The sequence below is a fragment of the Oryzias latipes genome, chromosome 10, assembly GCF_002234675.1.
Source record: "Oryzias latipes chromosome 10, ASM223467v1".
Lineage (NCBI taxonomy): Eukaryota > Metazoa > Chordata > Actinopteri > Beloniformes > Adrianichthyidae > Oryzias > Oryzias latipes.
This window is the reverse complement of record NC_019868.2, coordinates 1,736,725-1,762,000: the sequence shown is the minus strand read 5'-3', so window position 1 is coordinate 1,762,000 and position 25,276 is coordinate 1,736,725. Positions and strand designations below refer to the sequence as shown.

The 25,276-nt window shown below is 41.1% G+C and overlaps 2 protein-coding genes across 4 annotated transcripts in view; both read right to left on the bottom strand.

Moving 5' to 3' along the window:
• The window catches only part of pdgfc (platelet derived growth factor C), a 58,497-nt gene that overhangs the window by 14,722 nt on the left and 18,499 nt on the right, over nt 1-25,276 (bottom strand). The window contains exons 2-3 of the mRNA XM_011473137.3: nt 4,025-4,217; nt 240-420 (exon numbers count right to left, since the gene is read on the bottom strand). Coding sequence (XP_011471439.1) covers nt 240-420; nt 4,025-4,217 — 374 coding nt within the window. The remainder of the gene's footprint in view (nt 1-239; nt 421-4,024; nt 4,218-25,276) is intronic.
• LOC111948076 lies at nt 5,819-10,316 on the bottom strand. 3 transcript variants are annotated; one of them, XM_023959507.1, is made up of 4 exons: nt 9,671-10,316; nt 7,091-8,148; nt 6,689-7,005; nt 5,819-6,301 (listed from the first exon to the last, which is right to left on the bottom strand). In XM_023959507.1, exons 1-4 carry the CDS (start codon nt 9,992-9,994, stop codon nt 5,943-5,945), a joined length of 2,058 nt encoding a protein of 685 aa, XP_023815275.1. In that variant the 5' UTR covers nt 9,995-10,316; the 3' UTR covers nt 5,819-5,942. The 3 variants fall into 3 exon arrangements, with proteins under 3 accessions (XP_023815275.1, XP_023815277.1, XP_023815276.1); XM_023959509.1 differs by having other exon boundaries at nt 6,838-7,005; XM_023959508.1 differs by lacking the exon at nt 9,671-10,316 and having other exon boundaries at nt 7,091-8,189.

The following is a 25,276-nucleotide window of genomic DNA, read 5'->3' as shown; positions in this document are numbered from 1 at the left end:
GTCTGTTTCTGCTGCAGGTCACAGCAAATTAAGATGTATATGGACAGTTACGGTTGTGCTCCACACAGCGCTTAAGGGGAAAGTTGAGGACAAGCTTGTGTATCTCAGAGAAACTACTGTGATCTGGAAACTGAAGCACCAAGACAACTCTAACTAGTTGCAGTTGATTTGTCAAAACCCCACATTCATGGTCCGGGTCTGGTGAAAAAACCGCAGAGCAGCACAGTGATGGGACTTACCATAGACTGAAGGGAGTAGTGGATGCAGAACCCTGGCTCGGATGGAAAGTACTCATCAGAAAGGAATCGAATAACAATCTGGCTGCCTCTGGAAATGATACTTGTTGGCACCGGCGCCGACCCACACCAGCGACCTGGGAGCCCCTTCTCAGCCAGATCCTTGATCTCTACGAAGTCGTACCTGGACAGGAGAAAAAAGTTCAACTGTTAGGGCTCAGTTTGTGTCTGTGTGTCTCCAAAACATGATGTTGTCTCAGCGGTGTGCGTTTGGGATGTTGCTTTCCCTGTGTGCATGAACACAATAAAACGTGTTTGCGCGCATTGATCACAGAGCTCTAAAGAACAGAATCATCACAGGCTGCTGGTCTGGTTATCACTTCAGAATCACTGCTGAGTCTGTTTAGGGCACATGTGTCAAAGTCAAGGCCCGGGGGTCAAATGTGACCCACCATGCAATTTTATGTGGGCAGCAAGAACATAAAAGTTTTTCATTTCTTAAAATAAAAATTACTGTGTATTTATTCATCTCTAGCTGACAGAATCAAATTTAAAAGGATTTATGCTAAAGTAACAAGCAAACATATGTTTTCTATGCAACTGGAATTGTCACTTTAAAAAGTTATAATAAATAGATAAATGAGTTATTTAACATCAAGGAGTAGTTACATTTATTTTTCATTACATTAAGTTACATGTATAAGTTACATCTGGTCCTTTGAGGACAGACACTATGCTGATGTGGCCCTCAGTGAAAAATGACTTTGACCCCTCTGGTTTAAGGGCTGCTCGTTTAAAAGAAGCTTCTGTCAGGGCCGGTTTACATCATGCCAGGATAGAACTTTGAAAAGACTTCTTGAAATCCTTCCAGTCAATAACTAACTTTATTGACAGGAATCATTTGTTGTTCAGTTTCAGCGACAAAAAGCTCATCTTTGCTTGTTTCTGTGTCACACTGTGAGGAGGTCCATCACACTCTCTTTAGCCCTAAAGACCCACCCTGATGAAAATTGTGTTTTTGGTGTTTTTAACATGTATTTGTGGCTTTTCTCTGATGATGGAGGACATTTATGAAGAAAATGAAGCTTAAAACTGCATTTCTGAGTATTTTTTTATTAAAATGTGAATCAGGAGCAGATGCAAAACATTTGAAAGAGTTTATTTGTAATGTAGAAAATACACTGGGAGGGCCACAAGCTCCCTGCTCTGAGCTCTTAGCAACAGGAAGAGGAAAAGGGGGCGGGGTTGCTCAGTGCCAATGGTCCTGCCCACCGCTCAGAGGCACATTTGTGATGAACTCCTGCTGCTCTGCAGAAACTATGCCCTTTAAGACAAAAACTGCATAACCATAATTACAACACCACTGGGAACACTGAAAATGTTCAGAGTGGGACTTTGAGATATGCAGTGGTAAATGCAGGTACCAAGACGCCTCCACATCTCTTCTAAAGACATGCAGTTCTGATGTTGGGTGTGATTTATTAACAGCTGTGTGTTCCCTGCACAGCAGTGATGTTTCCCCGACTCTTCAGGCTGGGATGAATCACTTTGCAGTTTGCATGGTGGGCACCATAACCTCTCATTCAGCGCTGCTCCTTTGGATATTTTCATTGTAGGGACATTGTTAGCATTTGGCAGAGGCCTGACAGATTCAGTTCAGAGTGGTTTCTGTGAAACAACATGGAGCGCATTTCTAAAAGGGGATGTTTTGTTTGGTTGAATAAACTAAAGGGGATGTCACAAGAAGTTCGGACTTTTTGCTTTTGAAATTGTGTACACTTTAGATATCTGCACTGTAATGGGGGAGGTAATTATGCCCAGGATTTCTGTGAAAAAGTGTTCCTCAGACAGCTCCTCAGCACGGACAGATGACTAATCAATTATCTAGATGACCTGATCATTACAGATTGCCGTGATCACAATTGAACTCTTGAACTTCAGGTTATCAGATTTACAAATGCATGGCACACATACCCTAGAGTGTAAGAAAGTGGGATGAGAGCATGTAAGTCTACTACACGCACACACACACACACGCCATCTTTAATGCAGAACTCCTCCTACTTAGTTTTCACCTATGATTTCTCTCTGCATGCAGATTACCAACCAACAGAACCATAGAGGGACAAATACAACAGAATTAACACATTTTTTTTCAATGACTGACTAAGACAGAGCTGGAAGGCCTCTCTGGAAAAGAGTCTCATCAGGGAGAAACTCTGCTGCCATGCCAACCGACAGAAAGACAAATCCTTCTCCAATGTGCCTCTGCTCAAATGGATTCAGAGTTCTTTTCGTTGTATCACAGACAAACAGAATAGCAGATGAGCATCTGAAATACACGGATTCCTTTGCATCTCAGCAACAACTTCTCACTCCAGGCTCACGATGAGAGCCAAACACCCATCCCACTGCTGCTGCTTTATCCCTGACGGTGTGGAGCGTCACCCCCTCCATCCTCATGTGCAGCAGCGCGGGGGTGACACGACACAGGCTGCAGCGCGGTGACTCAATACTTCTTTAGTCTTGGCAGAAACTAAAGCAGAACTGAAGTCTAAAGAGAATTCAAGGAATTTATTTTTAAACATGCTCGAAATATGAAGTGGCTGATTGGGATGGAGCTCTGTGAATGTGCATTCATCTGCCGGCACAGCCTGCCAATTGTGTTGGGGGGGGGGGGGGGGGGGGGGGGGGGAAAAGCCTCAAAGTGAAATAGCAGAAGTGGTGCTGACTTGCCTGACCCTGTAAAAAAAAAAAAAGAATCTTTTCATCGTCTGGCTTCCCGCTCTGAGGTGTCTGACGAGTGCGGTCTTGCAAAGAAGGGACAAAGGTTGTGAGTCTGCACACAGACCCATGGTGCAACTTTCCCTCACAGGATTTTGACAACAACCTCATCCCCATTCATCAACAGGCAGCAGGCTCCCGGCAGGTGTGCTGGGGCTCAGGTTACCACTGCTGTTTTCTTTTTCTCTCAATGACCAGCAGAGACTGAACAAAGCAAGTGAAGTGAGGAGCAGAAGCTGGAATGGATGACAGCGCCTTACAGCACTTAAGACTATTGAATCAGCTTTGTTTGGCGTGTCACAGTGGAGCCCAGAGTCAAAATCACAAACTCCTCATTGATTAGGGAGGCTGAACTCTCACTGACATCTTCTTTTAAACAGAAGATAAATGCTCGTCTGCATCTGTCATGATAAAACTGACAGAGCTCTAAAAGGAAGTGTAGTTTCTTTATAATCCATTAGGGGGCTCTCCAGGAGTAATAAGTGAAGGCATCACCTCCCTTCTCTGACTACTGCCTCATAGGCTCCAACACTGGTCAGATATAAGACAATGAGACGGAGGCAGTCAGGCTGCATCCTGAGGTAGACCTGTATCACCTGAACCAGAAGAGAGGATGCATGTTTCCATATGGGGGGTGGCACTTTCAGACTTCTCAGCAAGAAGCTTAAAATATGCAGCAAATCTGCAGCTCTGATCAAAGGTACGGTGGCGCCTTGGGTGAAACAAATTACTGTTGTGGACCTTTCAATATTCATGAAGTGCTATGGCAACCGAAAGGCAATTTCACAAATGGCCACACTTTAAATCTTTAAGGAAGGACGTGATTGGACCGCAGACCCTCATGGATCTGACATGCGGAGGAGGAAACCCCTCATTAGATAAAGCCTGACACAGTAGGATGGACAAGTTCAGGCTGTTCTTGCCTTTCTGACATAATTCTTACCAGAAAACAAATCCCATTTAACCCCAAATAAATAACTGTATTAAAACTATTTTTGTCTTACTTGCATATTCCATCTTCAGGGTCCTCCAGCCCAAACCTGTCATCAAATGTGAGTTGGATCCTCGTGTTGTTAGTGGCCACCAGTCTCCAGACTAACTCGATATTCCTGGGATAGGTGTGTGGGAAGTCTGGGCTGTGGATTGTTCCCTCTCCAGACACTGTTATGACCTTTTCCTGAAGGGAATCTTGAACTCCTAAAACATAAAAACAGTTATTAAAAAACCTGCTGTTCAAAGAGGAAGCTCAGGGAATGAGCTGAAACATGTCACAGCTCACCAATGTCACTTTAAAGGGGTTTGCTGAAATGAGTCAGAACCAAAAACAGAGGTGAAGAGAACGTGAGATGCAGCAGTCGGATGACCTCCCACAAAGCCATCAGCATGCACAGCAGGTCCAGCAGCTGTGGGCTTTTAATCACAGGAAAGACGCTTGTTACTTAGCTCCCCCAGCGGCTTCATGAGACCTTGTCATCCTCAGATGAAGAATTGCCAGGATACTTCCACCTTAGCCCACTGTGCAACAACAGCCTGCAGCTATTCTGACTGCAACTGTAAAATCATCTGTTCATTCCAGGCAGTTTTTCTGCTTCATCCCATGAGAGCCAGTATTTACCTCAGAGAAGAGCCTGATTGTATGTGGGAGGGAGTTAGCATGTTCCAATCCCATTCACATACATCACCACTGGCCCTGCATGGAGCATGTGGTTCGTTATGGACAGGTGAGCTGTTCAGCTGCAGGTTAACTGCCCAAAGCTCCAAAATATTACTGCTACTGACAAATGATAATGTATGCATGCAATACATGTGCAAATGGCATATAAACTAATGACAGTGAAGTTCAGAAACTGAATTATTTTATTCACTTTCTGAGAGAAGAGCTTGTTCACCAACATGTGAGGAGAAGATGCTTCCTGTGTGAAAGAAGCAGCTTTTCAGTGGCTGGAATGTCACATACATGGAGTCCTAATGACATCATCCCTGCAGTTTCAGTAGATTTCAGTAGACCTGCACAATAAATCGCTAATTTATCGTTCATCAATTTATCAAACATCAAGCTGTGCAATGCTCATATCGTAAAAGTCTGCAAAAATTGCGATAAATGGTAACTTTAAATGTGTTAAAACAATCTTATGGCAGCTTGAAGTATTTAACTAATCACATAAATCCCTTTATGTGTTTGACCAATCGTGTCGACCCGTTTACGTTGTTGACCAATCAGATGCAGCCCTTTTATGTATTATTTGGAGAGTAATTTAAGTTTTGTTGTCTTTCATTTAAATTAAACTGTTGCAGTGAAATGGAAATGATGTATTTAGATGTTTTGCTATTTGTTCATGTATTGCAAATGATATCGTCATCGCAGTATTGATCACTAATATCTTAAATTGCAAGTTTACGTGCAGCCCTAGAGTTCAGGTTTTTGTCCAGCATCCAGACCATTCAGGACTTTTTGTCTTTGGAAGCACATTAAGACTATTTCCAGCTTCAGTCCAGCTCTTCTGTCTTCTTCTGCTATTTTGGCTTCCTGCTCATTGTTCTGACAGTTTTTCTTTTATCTTTTTATTTATAGGGTATTTTACGCTTTGTGCATCTCTACAGAGGCATGCACAGAGGTGTAAAAAGTACTCAAAAATTTTACTCAAGTGAAAGTACAAGTACTTAGGGAAAATTTTACTCAATTAAAAGTAAAAGTATCTGGCTAGAATCTTACTTGAGTAAAAGTAAAAAAGTACTCCATTAAAATTGTACTTGAGTATTAAGGAAGTAAAAGTAAAAGCAAGAAAGAAAACTAGAGATTCTTGTTTAAGCTTTTAATCTCAAAAAACATTAAATGAAATGCATACAAGGTTTTATCCTGCTTTAGAACTGTTTGTATTTAATTATCAAACTATAAGACAGACAATCTAATGCCAGTACACGCTACTCAAAGTTGTAAAACCTCAGATTTAACTTCAGTAGAAGCTGATTCTCAAAATTGTTAGTGTCAAGCCTAGCTCTTTTGGGGCTGAAAAGCAATCCTGCAGTGCTGAAAAGCCTCTCACAGGCAGCCGATGCGGGAAGAGGTGTATTAGTCTTGATAGAGAGGCTGCAAATAGCAGGAAACGTGAGCAGAGACTCCCTGGTGTCTGAAACACAGGCCAGATATCCATCCAACTCTTTGCTGGCTTCATGTGTTGTCGGTTTCAAAGAAGCGAAAAAATCTTCATCATCAGATGAACTGTTGGCCAATTCCTTCTTGTGGTCCAAAGGCTCCAGATGCACTCTGATGTAGTCCATGCCTACAAGCACAGTGAGCAGACACAAAGAAAAGTTTGGTTGAGGGGCTTCTGACTGGGAACAAATTTTATGGATTTTGTCATTAACTACATTTACGTGCAGTCATCTACATCTAAAATCATGCAAATCCCTTATTTTAGCATAAAATCTAACTGCATTTCCAAACCACATATGATACATATGAGTTTGGTTTCAAGAAACACTGAGGGATAACTACAACCTGCTGCAAGAATACTTTACATCAATATTCATATTGAGATCACAGCCAAAGATGGGATATAACATTCCTAAAAAGTGCAAAAATAAATAAATAAAAGAATAATTTTGGTATGGCTCAAAGGTTGCCCAGATTAGAATTCGTCAAGTGTATGTTGCTTGCATTCATTTACCTCGTTTTATGATGGTTTCATCATTTGTCCAAGAGGTCCGAAATTTAGGGAGAAGGATGGCAGCTGCTATGATCTCAGGATCTTCAAACATATGCTTGAATCGTGTTTGGATTCCTTGTTGTAGGGCATCCACAAGTGGGTCACAGTACCTGAGAGAATGGTGGAGTCGCTGAAGTTTCAAGCTTAACTGATGGACACTAGGCAGCAGCCACCCCAGCTGTGTATTCGTTTCCGCTTGCAAGATGTCGAGTACTTTTGCAACTGGACGCATTGTGTTGGCCCACTCTGTCAAGAACAGCATTTCTGCTGGATTAAACCTACAGGAGAAATCAGCATAATCAAAGAGTATTAAACAAAAACAACCCACATTTGTTTACATCGATAGAGGGGAAAAACACTTACATTGGAACCTCAAGAGAGGTGCATATATTCCGAAGTGCGCCTTCTCCTGCTTCTTTGCAAATTTGAAGAATTCTGTCAACAGCCATAAAAGTTGAATTCCACCGCGTTTGGTTTGGCCTTAAAAGCTGAAGCCGGCTTTCTGATTCAACAGCTTCAGCTGCTAGAGCCGATCGGCTGCTTTTATTCCATAAAGCTTGGCATTTGCCAAAGACAGATCTGTAGAGTTTCTTGTAGTGTTCATTTGAGAGAGCTTTTTGGGCATCAACGCTTGAGACTAGGTTAAGTAAGTGACAGGCACACTTTTGATGTTTTGGTAGCTGGAATTCGAAGCCATAGTCTTGGTCCAGGACTCGTGAGGCATCTTGGAATTCCACACCATCACTTCCCTCACCACAGCCTTCAGAATCAGTGTCATCACTTTCACACCTTCTTGCCTCAGTCTCGATATCATTGTTTTCCACACCAAAAACTCTGAAAGCCTTCATAAAGTTGGAACCACTGTCTGTGGTTGTGCAAACAACCTTGTCACGTATTTCATACTCTGAGTGGATATCATTCATGGCACTGGCCAGTACCTCAAAAGTATGAGAGCCCATTAATCTTTTGCAGGCAAGTGCAGCGGAATGTCTTTCAAGACTTCCAGGGTTGATCCAGTGAGCAGTTACACCAATGAATGACTTTCTACGTGCAGTCCAACAATCCGTTGTGGTTGCAATCCATTCAACTTCACTCATGGCAGCAGTCACTTTCTGTTTCATGATCAGAGCAGCTTCAGCTATCTTGGAGCGTAAAGTAGGCCTTGTAATGACAGAAATGCCAGGCTGCAGTGTACTAATCAGCTCTTTAAATGATGGCAGATCAACAGTGCTGAAAGGATGAAGTCCTTGAATGATGTACCTTAATATAGCTTTGTTCACAGTGACTGGAGACACATGTTTGACTGGGAAAACTGAGTCAACTTTCAGTTGCTTACTGCTGGAAGCATGGGTGGAGGTCCCGATCTTTCTCTTCTGTGCTGTCAATTTAGAGTAGTTTTTGAGGTAATTTGGGTGCATTCTCTGTAAAAACAACAAATAAATATTTATATTGTATGCAATAAATGTAAAATTACACATACACTCTCTGATTACAGCATTAAAGGGTTAGTTCACCCAAAAATGAAAAGATGTCATTAATGACTCACCCTCATGTCGTTCCAAGCCTGTAACACCTCCATTCATCTTCGGAACACAGTTTAAGATATTTTAGATTTAGTCCGAGAGCTTTCTGTCCCTCCACTGAAAATGTATGTACGGTATACTGTCCATGTCCAGAAAGGTAATAAAAACATCAAAGTAGTCCATGTGACATCAGTGGGTTAGGTAGAATTATTTGAAGCATCGAAAATACATTTTGGTCCAAAAATAACAAAACCTACGACTTTATTCAGCATTGTAGCGTCACTGCGAAGTCGTGAACGCGGATTGACAACAGACCCGGAAGAGAATACAATGCCGAATAAAGTCGTAGGTTTTGTTATTTTTGGACCAAAATGTATTCGATGCTTCAAAAAATTCTAACTAACCCACTGATGTCACATGGACTACTTTGATGTTTTTATTACCTTTCTGGACATGGACAGTATACCGTACATACATTCTCAATGGAGGCACAGAAAGCTCTCGGACTAAATCTAAAATATCTTAAACTGTGTTCTGAAGATGAACGGAGGTCTTACGGGCTTGGAACGACATGAGGGCGAGTCATTAATGACATTATTTTCATTTTTGGGTGAACTAACCCTTTAATAAAACTGACATTTGCAGCCAATTGCACACTTTATAATGTTAAATACTTGTTGATTTTAGAAATACAGTAGCATTTAGTGACAATCAAACATTAATTTTATTTCTGATTATATTGACAAAAACACAGGACTGTAAGGCTGACATGACAGGGTGAATTGATTTCATTACATTAGTTTTGATGGTAACACTTTTACAATAAGGTTCGTTAGTTAACTACATTAGTTAACATGAACTAATAATGAACTGCACGTATACATGTTAATTTCAACATTTACTAATACTTTATATCTTGTTAACATTAGTTAATGCACTGTGAACTAACATGAACAAACAATGAACATCTGTATTTCTATTAACTAACGTTAACAAAGATTAACAGATACAGTAACAAATGTATTGCTCATGGTTATTTAATGTTAGTTAATACATGAACTAATCAACCTCATTGTAAAGTGTTACCGTTTTGACAATACATGTTTGGAAAAAAATTTCTCGCTTGGTTTTCTTGTGTTTTGCATGAATTCAAACACAATGAGAGCACGGAATGATAATGATTATTCAAAGCTGCAATAGGCGCCAAATTTCCCGTGGACCTAACGTTACCAATTACAAATGCATTTTAGCATTTTATTACGTGAGCCTTATATTGTCAATCGCATGCATTAGTGAAAATAGGCCTACTACACATATAAAAGGCGCGCCATCAACGTCAAAACATGCACACCCAAAAAAAAAAAAAAAAAAAAAAAAAAAAAAAAAACTATCAGTAAAACAAAATACTTAATGTACTTACCTCAATATGCTTCCTTAGGTTTGATGGCGAACTTTTGAAGGCCGATATTTCTTTATTAAGCGGGAGACAGAGGACACATTTCATCTTGAATGAATCTTTATTTACACCACTTAAAGAAAAGAATTCGCGAAGATACGGCCACGGGTGCTCTTGATCCTGTGGCTGATTTTGGACTGTGCTGCTCGCAGCTGCTGATGAATCACATACTTCCTCCATTTTCTTCCACTGATTGACTGTTATAATTTCCCTAATTTCCAGGTCAAGGTGCTGTGCATTGTGGTAATAGATGTGACATGACGTCACTTCCAAAGGACCAATGAACATGTCTGACCAATTTCATATAATGTGAAAACGATTTTCATAGGCAGAATAAATAACATTTAAATTAAACTGGGCATCAGCGCAATTCAATTGGTTTGGTAATAGCAAGGGAAAATAGAATGAAGTGATCTCCAAAAAATAAGTACTTTTTGACTGTAAATAAAATTGTAAGGAGTAAAAAGTACTTTTTTTTCTAAAAAAATGTAATTAAGTAAAAGTAAAAGTATTGATTTTTAATTGTACTCAAGTAAAGTAAAAATCCCCAAAAATAATACTTAAGTACAGTAATCAAGTAAAATTACTCAAGTACTTTACACCTCTGGGCATGCAGTAATTCATCCACTATTTTGACATTTCTTTAAGCCTTTAAGGCTTTCTTTTTAACACAGTCTGCCCCCCCCATCAAACTCAATAATCAGCTGAAATAGCTCTCAGTATTCCCACTTGGATCATTGCAGGTAATGCAGTTTCCCAAGCTCATTCTGCTCCTCCGGAATGAAATGTGGAACAGAAATGATTTGATGTCCACATTTTTGGAGGGCTAATCCATAAAACAAGCAGTTGCTCTTCAGCAAAACAAAGTTTGCTCAGGATTAGAATTCCACATTGAACTCCTGTCAGTGATTGTTAGTAGAGCAGAATTCCAACAAAAATTCCAACTCAAACTGGGCTCTAAATAAACAAACTGGGTTGAAAAATGAATGTATGGCTTTCATTCTGTTTTTAATACATCCGTATGGAGACTTCAGTTAAGTTCAGTTTGTTTAAGCTGTATTTCTTTATAAAGGTCTGATGAGAATTTGGTTTTCATGGACCAGTCCAGTACATCTGAGTGACAAGAAACAGCAATAGTTTAACAAACAAGGGAAGAATTGTGCTGCTGCAAGTCTATGAATATGTCAAACGCATGAATAAGCCTTTACCAGCACAACACAGACAAATGTGTGTCTCAGACACATTTAGGACTTGATTGTGATGCATTTATTTTGAGATTGTGATTTATGTTCTGCCATTTGATTAATTCTGCTTGCAAGTGAAAGAAAAACTTGAGCCGTGTGTGTGTACCCAGCAGAATGTGCAAGAGGAAAAAACGGAGACTTCTCCAAGAGCAACAAGAGTGGTCACCCAAAATAAATGAGTGAAACTGCCTTCCTTCTGCTTAATGTCAGTAAAAGAAAACTGACTCTAATTCTTTTGGTGTTGTGTACATCCTCATTGTGATTTCTAAAATTCAAGGTTCAAATGAGTCTTCCAAATGTAAGAGGAGTGAGTCAATTTTCTCAGGTTTTGGAACAAGTCTTATGAAAGCAATGTTTACCAACCCTAGTTCTCAAGTTTGTTTCCTTTGTCTAATACACCTAATTCATCAGCTACAGTATGTTGAGACATAATAAAGAGTCACAGTCTGTGAGGTTTGCTTTTACACTATAGGGAGGTCCAGGGGTCTTTGCTCAAATCCATTCCAAGTTATTTTTTATAGTACACAAAACAACCAATCGATAGTTTCAGTGTGACATATGGTCTAAGTGGCAGGCAGAAGCCAGAGCTGTGTGTACACAACAGTTTATGAAAGACAAAACCCCCTTGGTTATAAAACCAAGTGCTGTCGGACGCACCAAACGCAGATGATTCATTAAGTGCAGTGCAAAAACCCAATCCCAGAGAATGAGGATTAGTATTTTCTAACAGCCAGCAGTCCAGACTGGTTCCAAGGACAGCATCAAGGTGTGAGTTAGCAAAACGGTCTATGTTCCATTGTTTTTTCTTTTTTGGTCCCACTTCCAAACAGTGGAAGAAAAAGAAACTTTAAGGGCTGAAAACTTGTCGCAATGACCGAAGGCTTACATTTCTTTTTATTAACTTGAACGATGATTGAAAAATGGTTGTCAAACAAACAAAAACAGATTATCAGCTGTTCAGCAACACATAGTGAAGCGTAAGCCCCCGTCTCAGAACACCGTTATGCTCTTCAACCACGTGACAACAAATCTGTGTGCAGCACAGAATAAAGACAAGTTTTAAAAACACAACACAAGGCAATAGGAAGGAATGAAAGAATCAAGAAATATATCCTAGTACAAAATTGTATAAGCCAGCGCAGTGATACAGAACATTTAAGCTATGTGACCGGAACTTCTTTTTTATGCGTGCGGTTATCACTTTTTAATGCACACCCAGCAGCCAATCAGATCAGTGTTCACCTGGTCCATGGTATAACGAGTGATAAAGCAGCTGTGGAATTCCTTTTCGTGTCATCATTAACTATGTTTTTTGGGATGGATGTGAAATCCATCGCACCTGGTGCTGCACACTCAGAAGCACCTGCTGAGTCACATGATGCTGATGTGAGCTCAGCCCCTCCCACAGGCCACAGCACAAGTGGGATGCTGCACTGGTACCTCTTCAAACTTCCCAGCAGCAGCAGCAGCAGCAGCAGCAGCAGCAGATAATCTTCACTCTTTTTCATGAACACTGTTGCAATATTCAATAAGTAAGTTTCATTTAGCACCTTTTACAGAACAGAAGTCACAAAGTTAAAGTTAAAAAACATAAAAGACAAAAACATGTACATCCTAAAAAAAACATCCCAAGCCCAAATAAAAACAGTTTTAGTTAAAATGCTTTGCAACATATTCACAGCAAAATGCCTGATTGACCTGAACACTAAAGAGCAATTCTAACTCAGGCAGTTCTGAGCCCTGAAAAAGTAGAAGCTGCAACGTTTCTGTTTTTAACATCACAACAACGGTTTCTCTGTTTTACATGTAACTGTGTTCTACGTGCACGACCCAGTTATGCAAATGAATGAATGACATCATCAAGTGACTGCATCAGTGGACATCCATTGGTGTGTTCCTGATACACAATAAGGAAAGTGATCCTCTGTTGTGCTGTTTGCCCTCAACTCTGACTGTTGTTCTGTGAAAGCAGACAGGCTGTTAAGCTGCTAACTTAACAGTCCTAAGCTGGGATCAAAAAAGTATATTTATCTTTACAGCCCAAAGAACAGAAAGACTGAAGGCTCGACACACGGCCCGGTCCAGAATTCAGCCAAGAATTTTTCTGTTAACAAACCACATTGATGGTGTCTGCAGAAGAGTGCTGCCCATAAAGCAAAACTTTGAGTCTGCTTGGTCAAATGATTATAACTTTGATTCAAGAAAGTTATAATCATTGGGATGATGCAGGCAGTGCATCATCCCAATGCCTAACAGCTGAAGGGCTGTGGAATCACAGTCATTGGATAGAATGAGGTCTATTCACAGCAACATTTACTGCAAACTGTCAGGTCTGCCTGAGCTTTTACTCTTCAGGTGAGTTCTGGCTTGTTACAAAGTTGGTGTGTAGAAACAGTTTTTAAGAGTGATCCTTTTCTGTTCCATGGAGGCAATGCGAAGAACATTAGGAAAACAGAGAATCTCACCTCACATTTACTCAGAATGCAACTCGTACAATCCTGCAGATCTGGGCTTGTTTCTGCTTATAACTGTTGGTATAAAAGCCTTTCAACCTGTGAATCCCTGAAAAAAAAAAAGGTTTCTATCTGAATGAGCCTCTGGTCCTCCTCAGTGCATGCAGCCTTTGATGTTTTCATTAAGGCTTTGTGGCATGCCAGGTGGGAACAGACACAGAGATGGTGTGCCAGCTAAAAAAAACAAAGCTCAGGCATGACTTCTTAAAGAACAGGCTCTTTGTGAGGAGTCTGCCCTCAAGTATAAACAGTCTCAGCAAACCCAGGCCACTGTTGTATCAGATGAACATGCATCATAAGTGTTTGAGGGCAGAAGTTCAATGAGTCTACAAACAAACAAACATGTGTTGTTTTACAAAAGCCTTGTGAATTTCAGTTCTATCCACTTGTGTTTGGAACAACACAAAACACTAAAACTGCAGAAACATCTCTGCCCTTTCAGGCCGTTACATCATTCTTGTTTTTTTAGATCCATTTTTGGACTCGGGAGGGATCAAGTCGATAACTTGCATGCTATTAAACCCTGGCCTTTCATCACAGTGACATGTTTTTAATTACAACGCCATTGCTGCAAGCTTACTCACGCAAACTCATAAAGCATACTTCCAATAATTGGAAAAGAATAGATGGCTGTATGCAAGAAATGACACGTGGAGTGTGTCATTAAAGATATGCATGTAATTGTGCAACTCCCTTAAGTGGCAAAAAACTGTCTCTTCATAGACCGTCAGTCCTAAAAGTGGAAGGACCAACCTGCTGTGTAATTCTAAGCCGACGTGTCTGCATTCAGCTTCATGAACCTTCAGACGGGAACGCTGGATTGACAGATGAGGTGAATCTTCACCTCAGATCTTTTTTTCTACTGTCATCGAGGCAGAAAGTCTGTCAGAGAGGAGGTGCTGAAGACTCGCTCTGATTAAAACAGAGGTCAAGAAACACTTTGTGTCGGCAGGAGCCTCTTCTTTTTTTCATGCTTCCCTCTTTTATCCTGGCTTGCTGTTAAACGCTTGAAGGACTCTAGGAGCAACGCTGACTAAAATGTGACCTCACTCTCAGGGTTAACCAGTGTCATCTAATGATCAGAGGCACAGTCCCCTCTGGTGAATGACTCCAGGCAGGACTTTTCCTTTAACCTACTTTTTCCCCTCTGTGAAGAAGGTAGAGGGAGCTAATGAGGGAGGAAGTGAGTCTGAGTAAACAGGAGCCTCTACAGTGCAGCCATTGTGCTCTGTTCACACATTGGTGACTGTAACACATTAACCTTCCCCCTGCCGAAACAAACCTGGACCGCGCATGCAGACAAACCTGGACATGTGCACATGCTTGCATTGTTGTAAACTGAAGCTGTGCTTCTCTCTAAAACATGTTTACTACCTGACAGGTCACAGGGCTCTCAACAATCACGTGCACACACACATACATGCCCATTTAATGGTCACGCTCAAGCAAACCAGATGATAACATGGACCTGTGTCCCAAAAAAACAGTTACTCCACCCAAAAAAACTGAAAACCTTTCATTTCTGAAAGCTTCAAGTTTGAGAACAAAATCCTAAAAAAAAATCCTGAATGTCGATGTTTCCATTAAGGTCTCAAATGATGGATTTCTGCACATGATGAGCTGCAGGTTTGTTCTTCTCCACATCATGTTCTTACACAGATCAAAGATAACTGCTCAAGACAGCTATTTCCTGTTAGCTAATCGGCAGGGGGGGGGGGGGGGGGGGGGGGGGGGTGACACCGAATCCAAATTGCCTTTAATTTGTCTCTGTTACTCTGATCAAAATGAATGGGAGCCCTGAGCTGCTCTGGTCAGGCAGTGAAACTGAATCTAACAAAGAGAGTTCTTATTTCAGAGCACATGTTTGGGTATTTTTGCAATCACTTCAGCATCTGCAGCTTATTAAGAGTTAGCATGGCTTAATACAGGTGCAATAAATTCCCAACCATACCTACAATATTTATTGCTTTAGGGTTTCCAGTTTTTGCAGCTGAGGAGTCAGTAAGAGGCCATGGGAAACTGTGGTGCTGTTAGAAAATGAGTTTGGTTGGGTGAGAGACTGCTTTAGCTTGTTGAGGATGCCAGGCATGTGCTCCTGTTTACTTCCTGCAGAAAACACAGTTTGGACTCAGAAGATGCCAACATAAAATGAAACGTAAGGAGCTTCAGCAGACTTTGTTTGATCAAGACCCACTTCTGAAATGGACCACGTCGGCAATTGAACACCTAAATAATTCCTAATTATTAAAATAATAATAATTAAAAAACACTGAATAAGTAAAGTTAAAAGTGTTGGTTTGTTCTTGAGTGAGGGAAGACCAGAGTGTGAGATTGACAGGCAGATTGGAGCAGCTTCTGTGGTTATACGGTCGCTGTATCGGTCCGCTGTGGTGAAGAGAGAGCTGAGCTAGAAATCAAAGCTCTCAATTTACCGGTCGATCTTCGTTCCAATACTCACCTATGGTCATGAGCTATGGGTCATGACCGAAAGAACGAGGTCCCGAATACAAGCGGCTGAAATGAGCTTCCTCCGTAGGGTGGCTGGGCGTTCCCTTAGAGATAGGGTGAGAAGCTCGGCCACCCGCGGAAAGCTTGGAGTAGATCCGCTTCTCCTCCACATCCAGAGGAACCAGTTGAGGTGGCTCAGGCATCTAGTCCAGATGCCTCCCTGGAGAGGTGTTCCGGGCATGTCCCACTGGGGGGAGGCCCCGGGGAAGACCCAGCACACGCTGGAGAGACTACATCTCTCGGCTGGCCTGGGAACGCCTCGGGGTCCCCCCGGAGGAGCTGGAGGAAGTGGCCGGGGCGAGGGAAGTCTGAGCATCTTTGCTGCCCCCATGACCCGGTCCCGGATAAGCGGAGGAAGATGGATGGATGGATAGATGGTTGGGTAACTTTTTCTCAGTTTATTTTAATGTGTGATCTTCAATCCAATGAGGTGCAGCTTTGTTTAACTGTATTAGCTTTAATGAAGCATTAGTGGGACATGTTCTGAGAGACGAGTTTCTTGGTAAGATCTTAAATGATCCATTCTGTCTGCAAAAGTCTCACAGTAACAGCTGGGGGGTTAACAGGGATCAACTGATGTCTGACCCCTTTTTCAAAGTTTTGAACTTCACTCATGAGATTAAGAAGTTAGGATTAAGAAATGTGGAAAAGATATTCAGCTGCAGCAACAAAGAGTTAGCAGCTTTTTTCTGTCTATCCTTTAAATGTTTTGATCTCCTGCAATATTTCATTTTCACACTGCTGTGCTTTTGGGGAGGCCCTGCAGAAACCCTAAAGTGGTCACTGACAAACAGTGGGTGTGGGTAAGCTGCTTAGAAACCTTTGAAAGGGAAATGAAATCCTGCAGGCGTCCTGCACAGAGGGGCAGCGGCGCTCAGAGCAGGACGTCTGTTGACACCTGCTGCAGAAACAAAACACAGCAGACGACTGCAGATCGAATGACTCAACCTGATTCTCCTGAGACTCAGCTTCATTACAACACAGACGCTTCTCCCACTCAACACTACAGAGGGTAGGAAAGGACGTGGAATGGTGACGTGGTTCCAACAGCACACTGGTTCCATCCGCTGTGCTTTTCACACAGCATCACATGAGAGATCATAATGAAGAAGTTTTACCTGAACTCATCATTTTCCTTTTCTAGTTTGGTTTTCAATCAGCTTGACTGAGAATTATGGACATTACAATGTCTTAGATCTGTGAAGACTCTCGTTCATCCTGGATGGTTCCACAGCAGAATTTACAAAAAAGTTTTCAGGGACTGAATTTTTAAATTGAAGATATTTTGATGAGAGATGAAGTTGCAAAAACATGACAGAGTAAATCAACATGTAATGATTGTCACTTCTTTGAAGCTGTTTTCCACCAATTCATGTGTTTTATTACTTTTTTTTCCAGGTGTCATCTTTTGTTTACGGTCCATCTTGTGTCTTTCCTCTTCCTGTCTGTCCGTCTTGTTTGATAATTGACACTTTGCTTGCAGTGGGGTGTCCTGATAACCTCATTGCCAGGTCATGTTTGGAAAGAAGAACTCATTTTTAAACATCTCTACCTGGATGAATAGAGGTTCAGCTCCTGGTCTATGTAGGCGGGTTTCCTTCATGCTTTCTTTGTGTTGGATCTTCATGTCCATTAAGTTGTCCTACTTTCTGTTTTCTGCTGATCTGTGTGTTTCCTGTAGAGTGTTGAGATGATTGTGAAGCATTGTGTGAACTTGTTTTATATTTTTCTAGTTTCTCATTCACATATTTGTTTCATAGTGTGAGTCTGCATTATCTTGGCGCCGCTTAGGTTTTCCAGGTCTTTCATGAAGAAGATGCTCTATATAGATGACAGCTGATCTCCAGTTGAAACCTTTTTTTGGTATATATTTTAAAGTCCCACTGTGATCATCTTTTGATCTCTTTTCAAAGTGTTCCCAGGGGTATTTTAATTAAAAAACCTGCATGGTTTTCTTGGACATAGTTTCTGTAGAGCGGCAGTAGTTTATTAAAAAACTCACCTCTGAGTTGTGGGCAAGACCGCTGGCACGAAGCAAGCCTGCCTCCTCTTCCCATCACTCATCAGTTTACATTCTCTCTCACTAGCTTACAGCCCCTCACAAACCCAACCTGTAATTTTCATCATAAAATTCCAGATAGTCTCATTGTCTGATTTGATGGTGGACAATTAGTATTTTGTCAATTACACAAGTTCAATCAAACAAAAAGTGAGCCTTCAATTCCTCCACAAAGGTAACCAACACTCGCCAACATTAAGCTGAACGGAAGAAGCCCTGGAGCCGGAGGCAGATTTACTTCCATGACCGCCGTGCAGCGTATCATTAATGCAATCTTTAGTGTTATTTGAGAAATGATTACAAGAAGTGATACGGTTTTCTAACAGCACAGCTGCAGGCTGCTGAAGACGGTGAATGCATGGGGGAGTGCAAACAGTTGAGATGCAGCAAAGCTACGGTGAAATCTGTCAACCCCTCAAGTTTAGACCCATCTATCCCAGAGACGGAAACCTGTCAGCGCACGGCGGACTCTCCTCTTATTACAGCTCCCACCCCCTCCTCTGCCTCTAATTAGTGTGTGTAGTTGTGCTGGAGCCCTGAAGGTGTCAGAATGTTGGTCTACAGCTGTCTATTAGTGTTGACCTGAAATTCCCAGCCTGTAATCCTGGATTTACACGACATCAGCTCCAAAGCGCCTTCATTTTATCTCCATGGAAGAGCAAAAATTTTGTTAAAATAGTTATATTTAAAATGTAATATATTACACTTTATTTATTTCCTCAGTTAAATTTCAGCAAGCTAACAGACATGTTTAAAACATATAAATGTACTGTGGATTGTATTTTACAGACTCTGGCTTCAACTAAACTAACTAAAGACGCTAAAACAAGTTAAATGAACATGGATGACAGATGAAAAAAACTAATAAAGTTTTCTGTTGGGCCAAATCTCTTAGCTCAATGAAGCCCAAAAGATGACTTCAAGCCAAGTTTCTGTGTCGTCTGTCAAAAGCAGCATCAGTATCAGTTAATTAGAGCACAAAATCAAAACCCATTACTCCTAAGTGGATGAACGACGGCCAAGTCAAATAGAGGAGGGGGCAGTAAGGGGTTTCTCACGAACAGCAGAACAAATCTGGTCGGGCTGGAAACCAGACTGCTGACGTGCGTCTTTTAAACCTTCTCCTCACAGCTGTGCAGGGCAGCAGCGGCCGGCTTTGTACTCACATCTGTGAGCTGGACAGCTGGCCTTTTTGGAGAAAATTACCGTCGGATATGTGGAAGACCAGATTGGAGCACAGCTTTGCCGTGCCGAATTGGAACGCAGCGATTACAACTAATTATAAATCCACATTCGGCACTGAAGTCGGGTGAGGAGCAGCATGGCTGATTAGTAATTTGGTTTCTTTATTTTAAGGGTTGACCAACAGATTCACTCATATCCTAGATGGATACTTGAAAGAATTACAGCGGTGCATCTGCTCTGGAAAAAATGCTTTCAAACAGTGAAAGTCACAAAGAGCCACTTTGTGTTTACAGACTTTCCCCTCAGTGATCCTTTAACTAAAGAGTCACATTTGTAGAGTAAAAGCCCAACAAATGAGTACATTTGATGGCAAAGACATTCTCTGGGTAATTGAAGGTGCACTTCCATTTTGTCAGTTTCAAAGCGAACCTCTGCCTCCGGTAACAGATCGATTTCTTTAAGGAGTCTGCCCCACATCTCTAATAACCCTGCCTGCCCGAGCTTTCTTGACCTTTTGGTCCAGCTGTCTGAAGCAGGCATGCTGCAGCTCTGAATGCAGAGTGATGGAGGAAAATTCCTTCAACAGAGGGAGTCTTTTCAGAGAGCAACTGTTCCTTCATGAAAAAACCTGCTCTTTCTTTCAACAACTCCAGATCACAGATTCTACTAAAAAGAGCAGGAAAAAGTGTTGTTCACCCCCAGGTCAGGAGATTGCTTTGTTAACAATGCAGATATGGGTCTACAGCTTCACAACACTGTCTGAGCGTGCACGACAACGCAGCTAGCTGCCGGCGGGCTGCCTTTAACACTCCAAGCCCATACGTGAATCTCCAGGACTGACACGAGCAGCAATTTAAGGATTAGAACATCTAAAAGATGGTGTCTATGAGGAAATGACTGCAGGCAAGGGCAGCAACTGAAGTCTGCAGGTTACTCCAACATTTCCAGGCAGGCTCACAGACAAAAGGTTCTGTAGCACGAAAACACTTGATTCTGTCAATGATTACGTTTTAATGAAGCTTGCAGAATTTCACCTTCTTTCGTCTTTAAGATTTTATCTGTTTCCTTTTTTTTAAATTGAATATTTCAAGCAAACATGGACAAAATATCCTTTTGGATCATGCAGCATCAAGTGTCTTCATACCTGTAATCAGTCAGTCTACCTTTTCAAAGAGTGAAAAGAGATGTTTGGTGACGCACTGTGTTCTGAATTAATGATTTCCACTCAGGAGAGTGGGGAAAAAAAACCACAGGAACAGTATCTTGTAGGTAAAGGCTGTGAGGTCATCTCCGAGCGGCTGGGTGTTCCTATAACTACAGCCGCACATATTCTGAGGTTTAAGGTCCACAGAACTGAAGACACCTTAACCAGAAGTGTCTGCAAAACCTGAAGCGGATAGAACAGATAGAAACCAAAAAGGCTGGAAAAACCTCCAAACATCTTAAAGGTCAACTCCAAGGTAAGAGTCCATCAGTCTGAATCACACCATCAGGAGCTGTTTGACGCAAACTTGATGTCATGGAAATGAGCAAGAAGACAATCCTGAATAAAAAAACCACAGTGCATTTTGGCTAGTAACAAAGAAAGAACGACCTTTACACAGATGAGACCCAACTGAAGCTTTTTGGTAAAATCTGCTTTGTGTTCACATTCACAGAAATGGAGCAAACCAAATCTTACTCCTGACTGCCCTCACGGGTGGATACAGGCTCTCTGTGGGTAAAAATGTGATCAAATCTGTGCGGTGCACGCAGGTGGCCGTACAGATTTGCTATTTTTTTCGATCCCCCTTCATATCTTGCAAACTGCGAAGGATGTCTCTTAGTGCTGTTAACGGGATAAGTACGTGCTCCTTGCGTGCAACCTGGCTGTTAGAAATGGGGAAATGCGTTTGTGTGGATGTCCCATGGATGTCTTACAAGCACTCCTATTTCGCCTGCACACCCCAAGCGTGCAGCATTTGCCCTGAGTTAGTAGGGAGCCACCTTAGAAATGTCTGGAGTGCTGCAACAGCATCCCCTGTGTGTCATAAGTGCGTTTAACTTGCATTATCCTTACAAATACTTCACGATACACTTATCACACGCACGACAAGGGTACATTCCGTTTTCATGAGGCGACCGCTCCTCTCTATGACTCTGTACACCCAAAACCCTGCAACACCTGCGGGAGTTGACCGGTATGGGTGCATGTGACTAAGGCTTTAAGAGAAGAAGACTGTTCCTGCTGTGAAACACAGAGGCAGTTTTATCATGGTCTGGGCTGGTTCTGACAAAGTCCTTTGAATTTGTAAAACGTTTGATGAAATCTGAAAATGGCCGAGTTATGTTAGAGTCAGAGAGTTTGGTGCTGTGTGTCTTTTAGCAGGATAATGATAATCCACGGCATAAACGGATAATCACATCCAAGAAAAGCTGAGAGCAAAACATGGACTACAGGACTCTTCTGTAAACCCTGATCTAAATGCTGCTGAGCATGTGTGCAAGGAGAAGAAACCCGAGCAGAAGCTGGGGATGACATCTTCCATAGCTGAAGAGTTCATGTCACGTTGAATGAATGCCAATGAACTCACCTCCTGAGGCAGTCGTCTCTGATGGAAGGTGGAACTAACTCTATGATTTGATGGCCCAGCAAATGAGAACAAGGATTTAGTGACTTAATGTTGGCATTTCGGATCACCGTGAATAAATCCAAAGTAAGCAGCAGTTTTGACTCTAAGGATTCCTGATCAATGCCAGCTAAGTGCACAGATTATATTCTTGTTTTTCTTTTGTTGAACGAGAGCAGTGATGCATTTGATGCTTTCTACATTTCATGAGTAATTTAATGAACACAGTTAGCTCTAGTGAGTCTTCAACATGAAGCTGCATCAAATTGCATTTCATCTAAGTCCAATGAAGAGTGCTTACTGCCACGGATTGCTTCTAAATTGATTAAGTACTCAAAGTACAATGTTTGATCCATTGTTTGTTAAATAATTAAACAAGTAAACTTCACAGACTCTACTCTCCAACATCAGTGTCCTTTTGCATCCAAACCCAACTTCTCTGCTGAAAGCTGCTTTTTAAGACAAGTGACAGAAGCTCAAAATATATTTTAAAGATGTTTTAAATGTAAATTGTTGGAAGCAGGCTGTTATGAGGAATGCAAAAACTGCTTTTCTATATTATCAAGTTACATACTTTTAGGGCTAAAAATGGTATGACCCATGAATATTTCTAAGGTCAAGTTTGTTCTGCATTTTACAATTAGTCTTCAATGTATTATTATTCTGCTAAGTCTTGTTGTCTTGAACTCTATTTTTATGAAAACAGTTTGTAAATGCGTGTTATGACTCATTGCATTATGAATCATAATTCAGCCCGTTATAAGATGATGTATATTCCTGTCAGGAAAACCTTTTCCCATATTTACAAATGAACTCTTTGTAATGTTTCAGTTTGAGTCCCTCTTTTTGATCCAGTTATTCAAATAACAATTAAAAGGAGGTAGATGCCATCCTCTACCTGTTGATTTCTAATGGTCTGGTTTTTAGCTAAATAAAGGTCCCGTCACTTAACATAAAAAAGAGGTTTCTCGTTGAATCTGGTCTCTTCTCATCCAGGTTCAGTCAGCAGTAGCACTGTTCTACAGCTTCATGTCAGTTCCAGTCTGGACCAAAGACTGCAAATGTCGTCTACACATGGAGTGTAAACATCTACTCTAACTGCAGCTGGGAGGTTCTGATAGGTGAAGATAATGGTTTAGTCCTACTGTTCTCCTACCTAGTTTCTATTAAACAGCAACACCTCCTCGTTACTATGTGGGATTACAAGTCAGTTTTCAACTGTAGATTTTTAGATTTGTGTTTTTTCCCTCTCCTCCCCAGAGAGCGGATTTCAGTTAGACTTGGTTTAGCTTCTCTGCCATGGTCCGTAGAAGGTCCATGGGCAAGTAAACCACAACAGAATTCAATGGTAAAGAAATGCAGACCTTTACTTCCTGACAGACTGGTCTGTTTGACTGGTCAGTGCAAGAGTTCAGGTGAGAGCAGGTGAGCCATGAAGCGGACTTTCCGAGGTCAAAGGACCAACAGTAAAAACCTAAATGGCTGAAGCAGAGCGCAGTGATCACAGAATGCTGTCCAGCTTTTCATTAATGCCTCTTACAAATTCAAAAATGCTTTTAGTGATCAGACACTTTATCAGATCCTTCACTGGATACCTTATCAGCTCAGGTTTATGGCACCACAGTCTCTATAGAGGTACAATCAAGGAAGGGTTTTTTAAGAAATTATTTATGTGATGGTGTCCTCAGAGTGCTACATTTGTAAATGTTCAGTTTCTTGAATTCTTTGTTCAATTAACATAAAGCATTACCTGCCCTTAAACCAGACGGCTGCAGTACAATTCACAACAATCCTTATCAGAACTTGTGACACAGGGTATGCCTGAAAACTGTTTGATCAGTGCACTCTTGCATCAGATGACCTAAACATTAAACTAATCTTTGAGGAGTCACAGTAGTGACCTGCTTTCTAAGCCCTTCAGTCAACAGATGTTCAGAAAGTCAAAGTGGACAAACTTCCACCTTCAGACACAAATAAAACATTTTGACTCATGGAGCTTTCTTGCCAGTGGTTTCCCATCTAGTGTCACAGTGCCGGACTAGTTTCATGCTTCTGGAATGAAACTAAGACTCCTAATTAAAAAAAAAAAAACAAACAAACAGATGTGTGACACGTGTGTTTCTGGGTTTTTTTCTGTCTAACAACAGATGTCTCGGTATTTTGTGTTTGTCTTTTGTATTGTTTGTTACAATCTGCCTCAAGATGGTGTCAAAAGAAGGCAACACAACAGCTTAGCAGAACAGAAGTGTTTTTAAAAATGAGTCAAGTTTCAGTTTGTCAATAATCAGTACAAAACCATGTTGGATGGATAAAAAAGGTTTGAAAAGTGAATGTATGTAACCCAAAATAACAGAAAGATGCAGAGATGCGAGACGTCTCTCAGGTAGACTTTATATTTTGGTAAGCAATTAATGAATATGTTGTGCATCAGGTAAAATTTGGCTCCTTCCCCCCAGCCTCTGAAATGCCCAAAACAGAGACAGCACTAAAGACAAGAAAAAGACAAAGAGCCCCGGCTTTGTCACACCCCTATAGACAGGGCTCCTACCCTGGAACATGAAACAAACCATTAACATGAGTCATCATCATTAAGGTTTGGCATCAGGACACCCCTTAAGCCGACACCCAAAACTCTAAATCCTTACAGTTTTTCTCAGTCGCTTTAGTACAATTCTCAGATCAGGATGAAATTCCCAAAACTATTTGTTCAATCTTCACATCATGATGTCACTTGTGCACATCATATAAGCAGTTTCTCACTTCTTTGAACAAGTTGCAATTGCTTTGGTACATCCATGCAAATGATTATGTACAATTCTCTGCTCTTTGCTACATTATCAATTGCTTATGTCATGTTGATCAAAATGTATTCTATAGTTCACTGTGCAATAGTCTTACTCCTCAAAACATCTAGTCATTAGTTCATCATATAAGTCATTAACTGCAAAATGGTTGACCAAGTTGTCATAATGTGACAAACATGTTTCGCTGCATTGAAAAAGAGGATATTTGCTGTGATGTGGATGAGAATTTGTGGCCTAACATACAAGAACGATAAGAGGTGTAGGAAGACCACAATAATTCCTACTGCACTGCCTGTACTGTTGGACAGAATATTGTCCTATCTTTTTTTTCCCTTTGTGTTACTGTTTGCAGTGGTTTTTTCTATATTGGTATGACATGGTCTGTCAACAAATTACAATATGAACAATAAATGTGTAAGTTACATTTTACAATAATTGTCATCAAAACTTTAGTCATAGTTTACATCAGAACCTCCCTCTAAAGTACACAGTTATATTGACAACACGACTAAGTCATTTGACTGTCTTGTTCGTAGACAATGACACAAGGACTTGACATTCTGATGGCACTGACATGTTCAATGACATAAAGACTTAGTTTTGAGAGATGAACTAAAGATTTTGAGCAAGTTACAGGCTTTTGCAAGA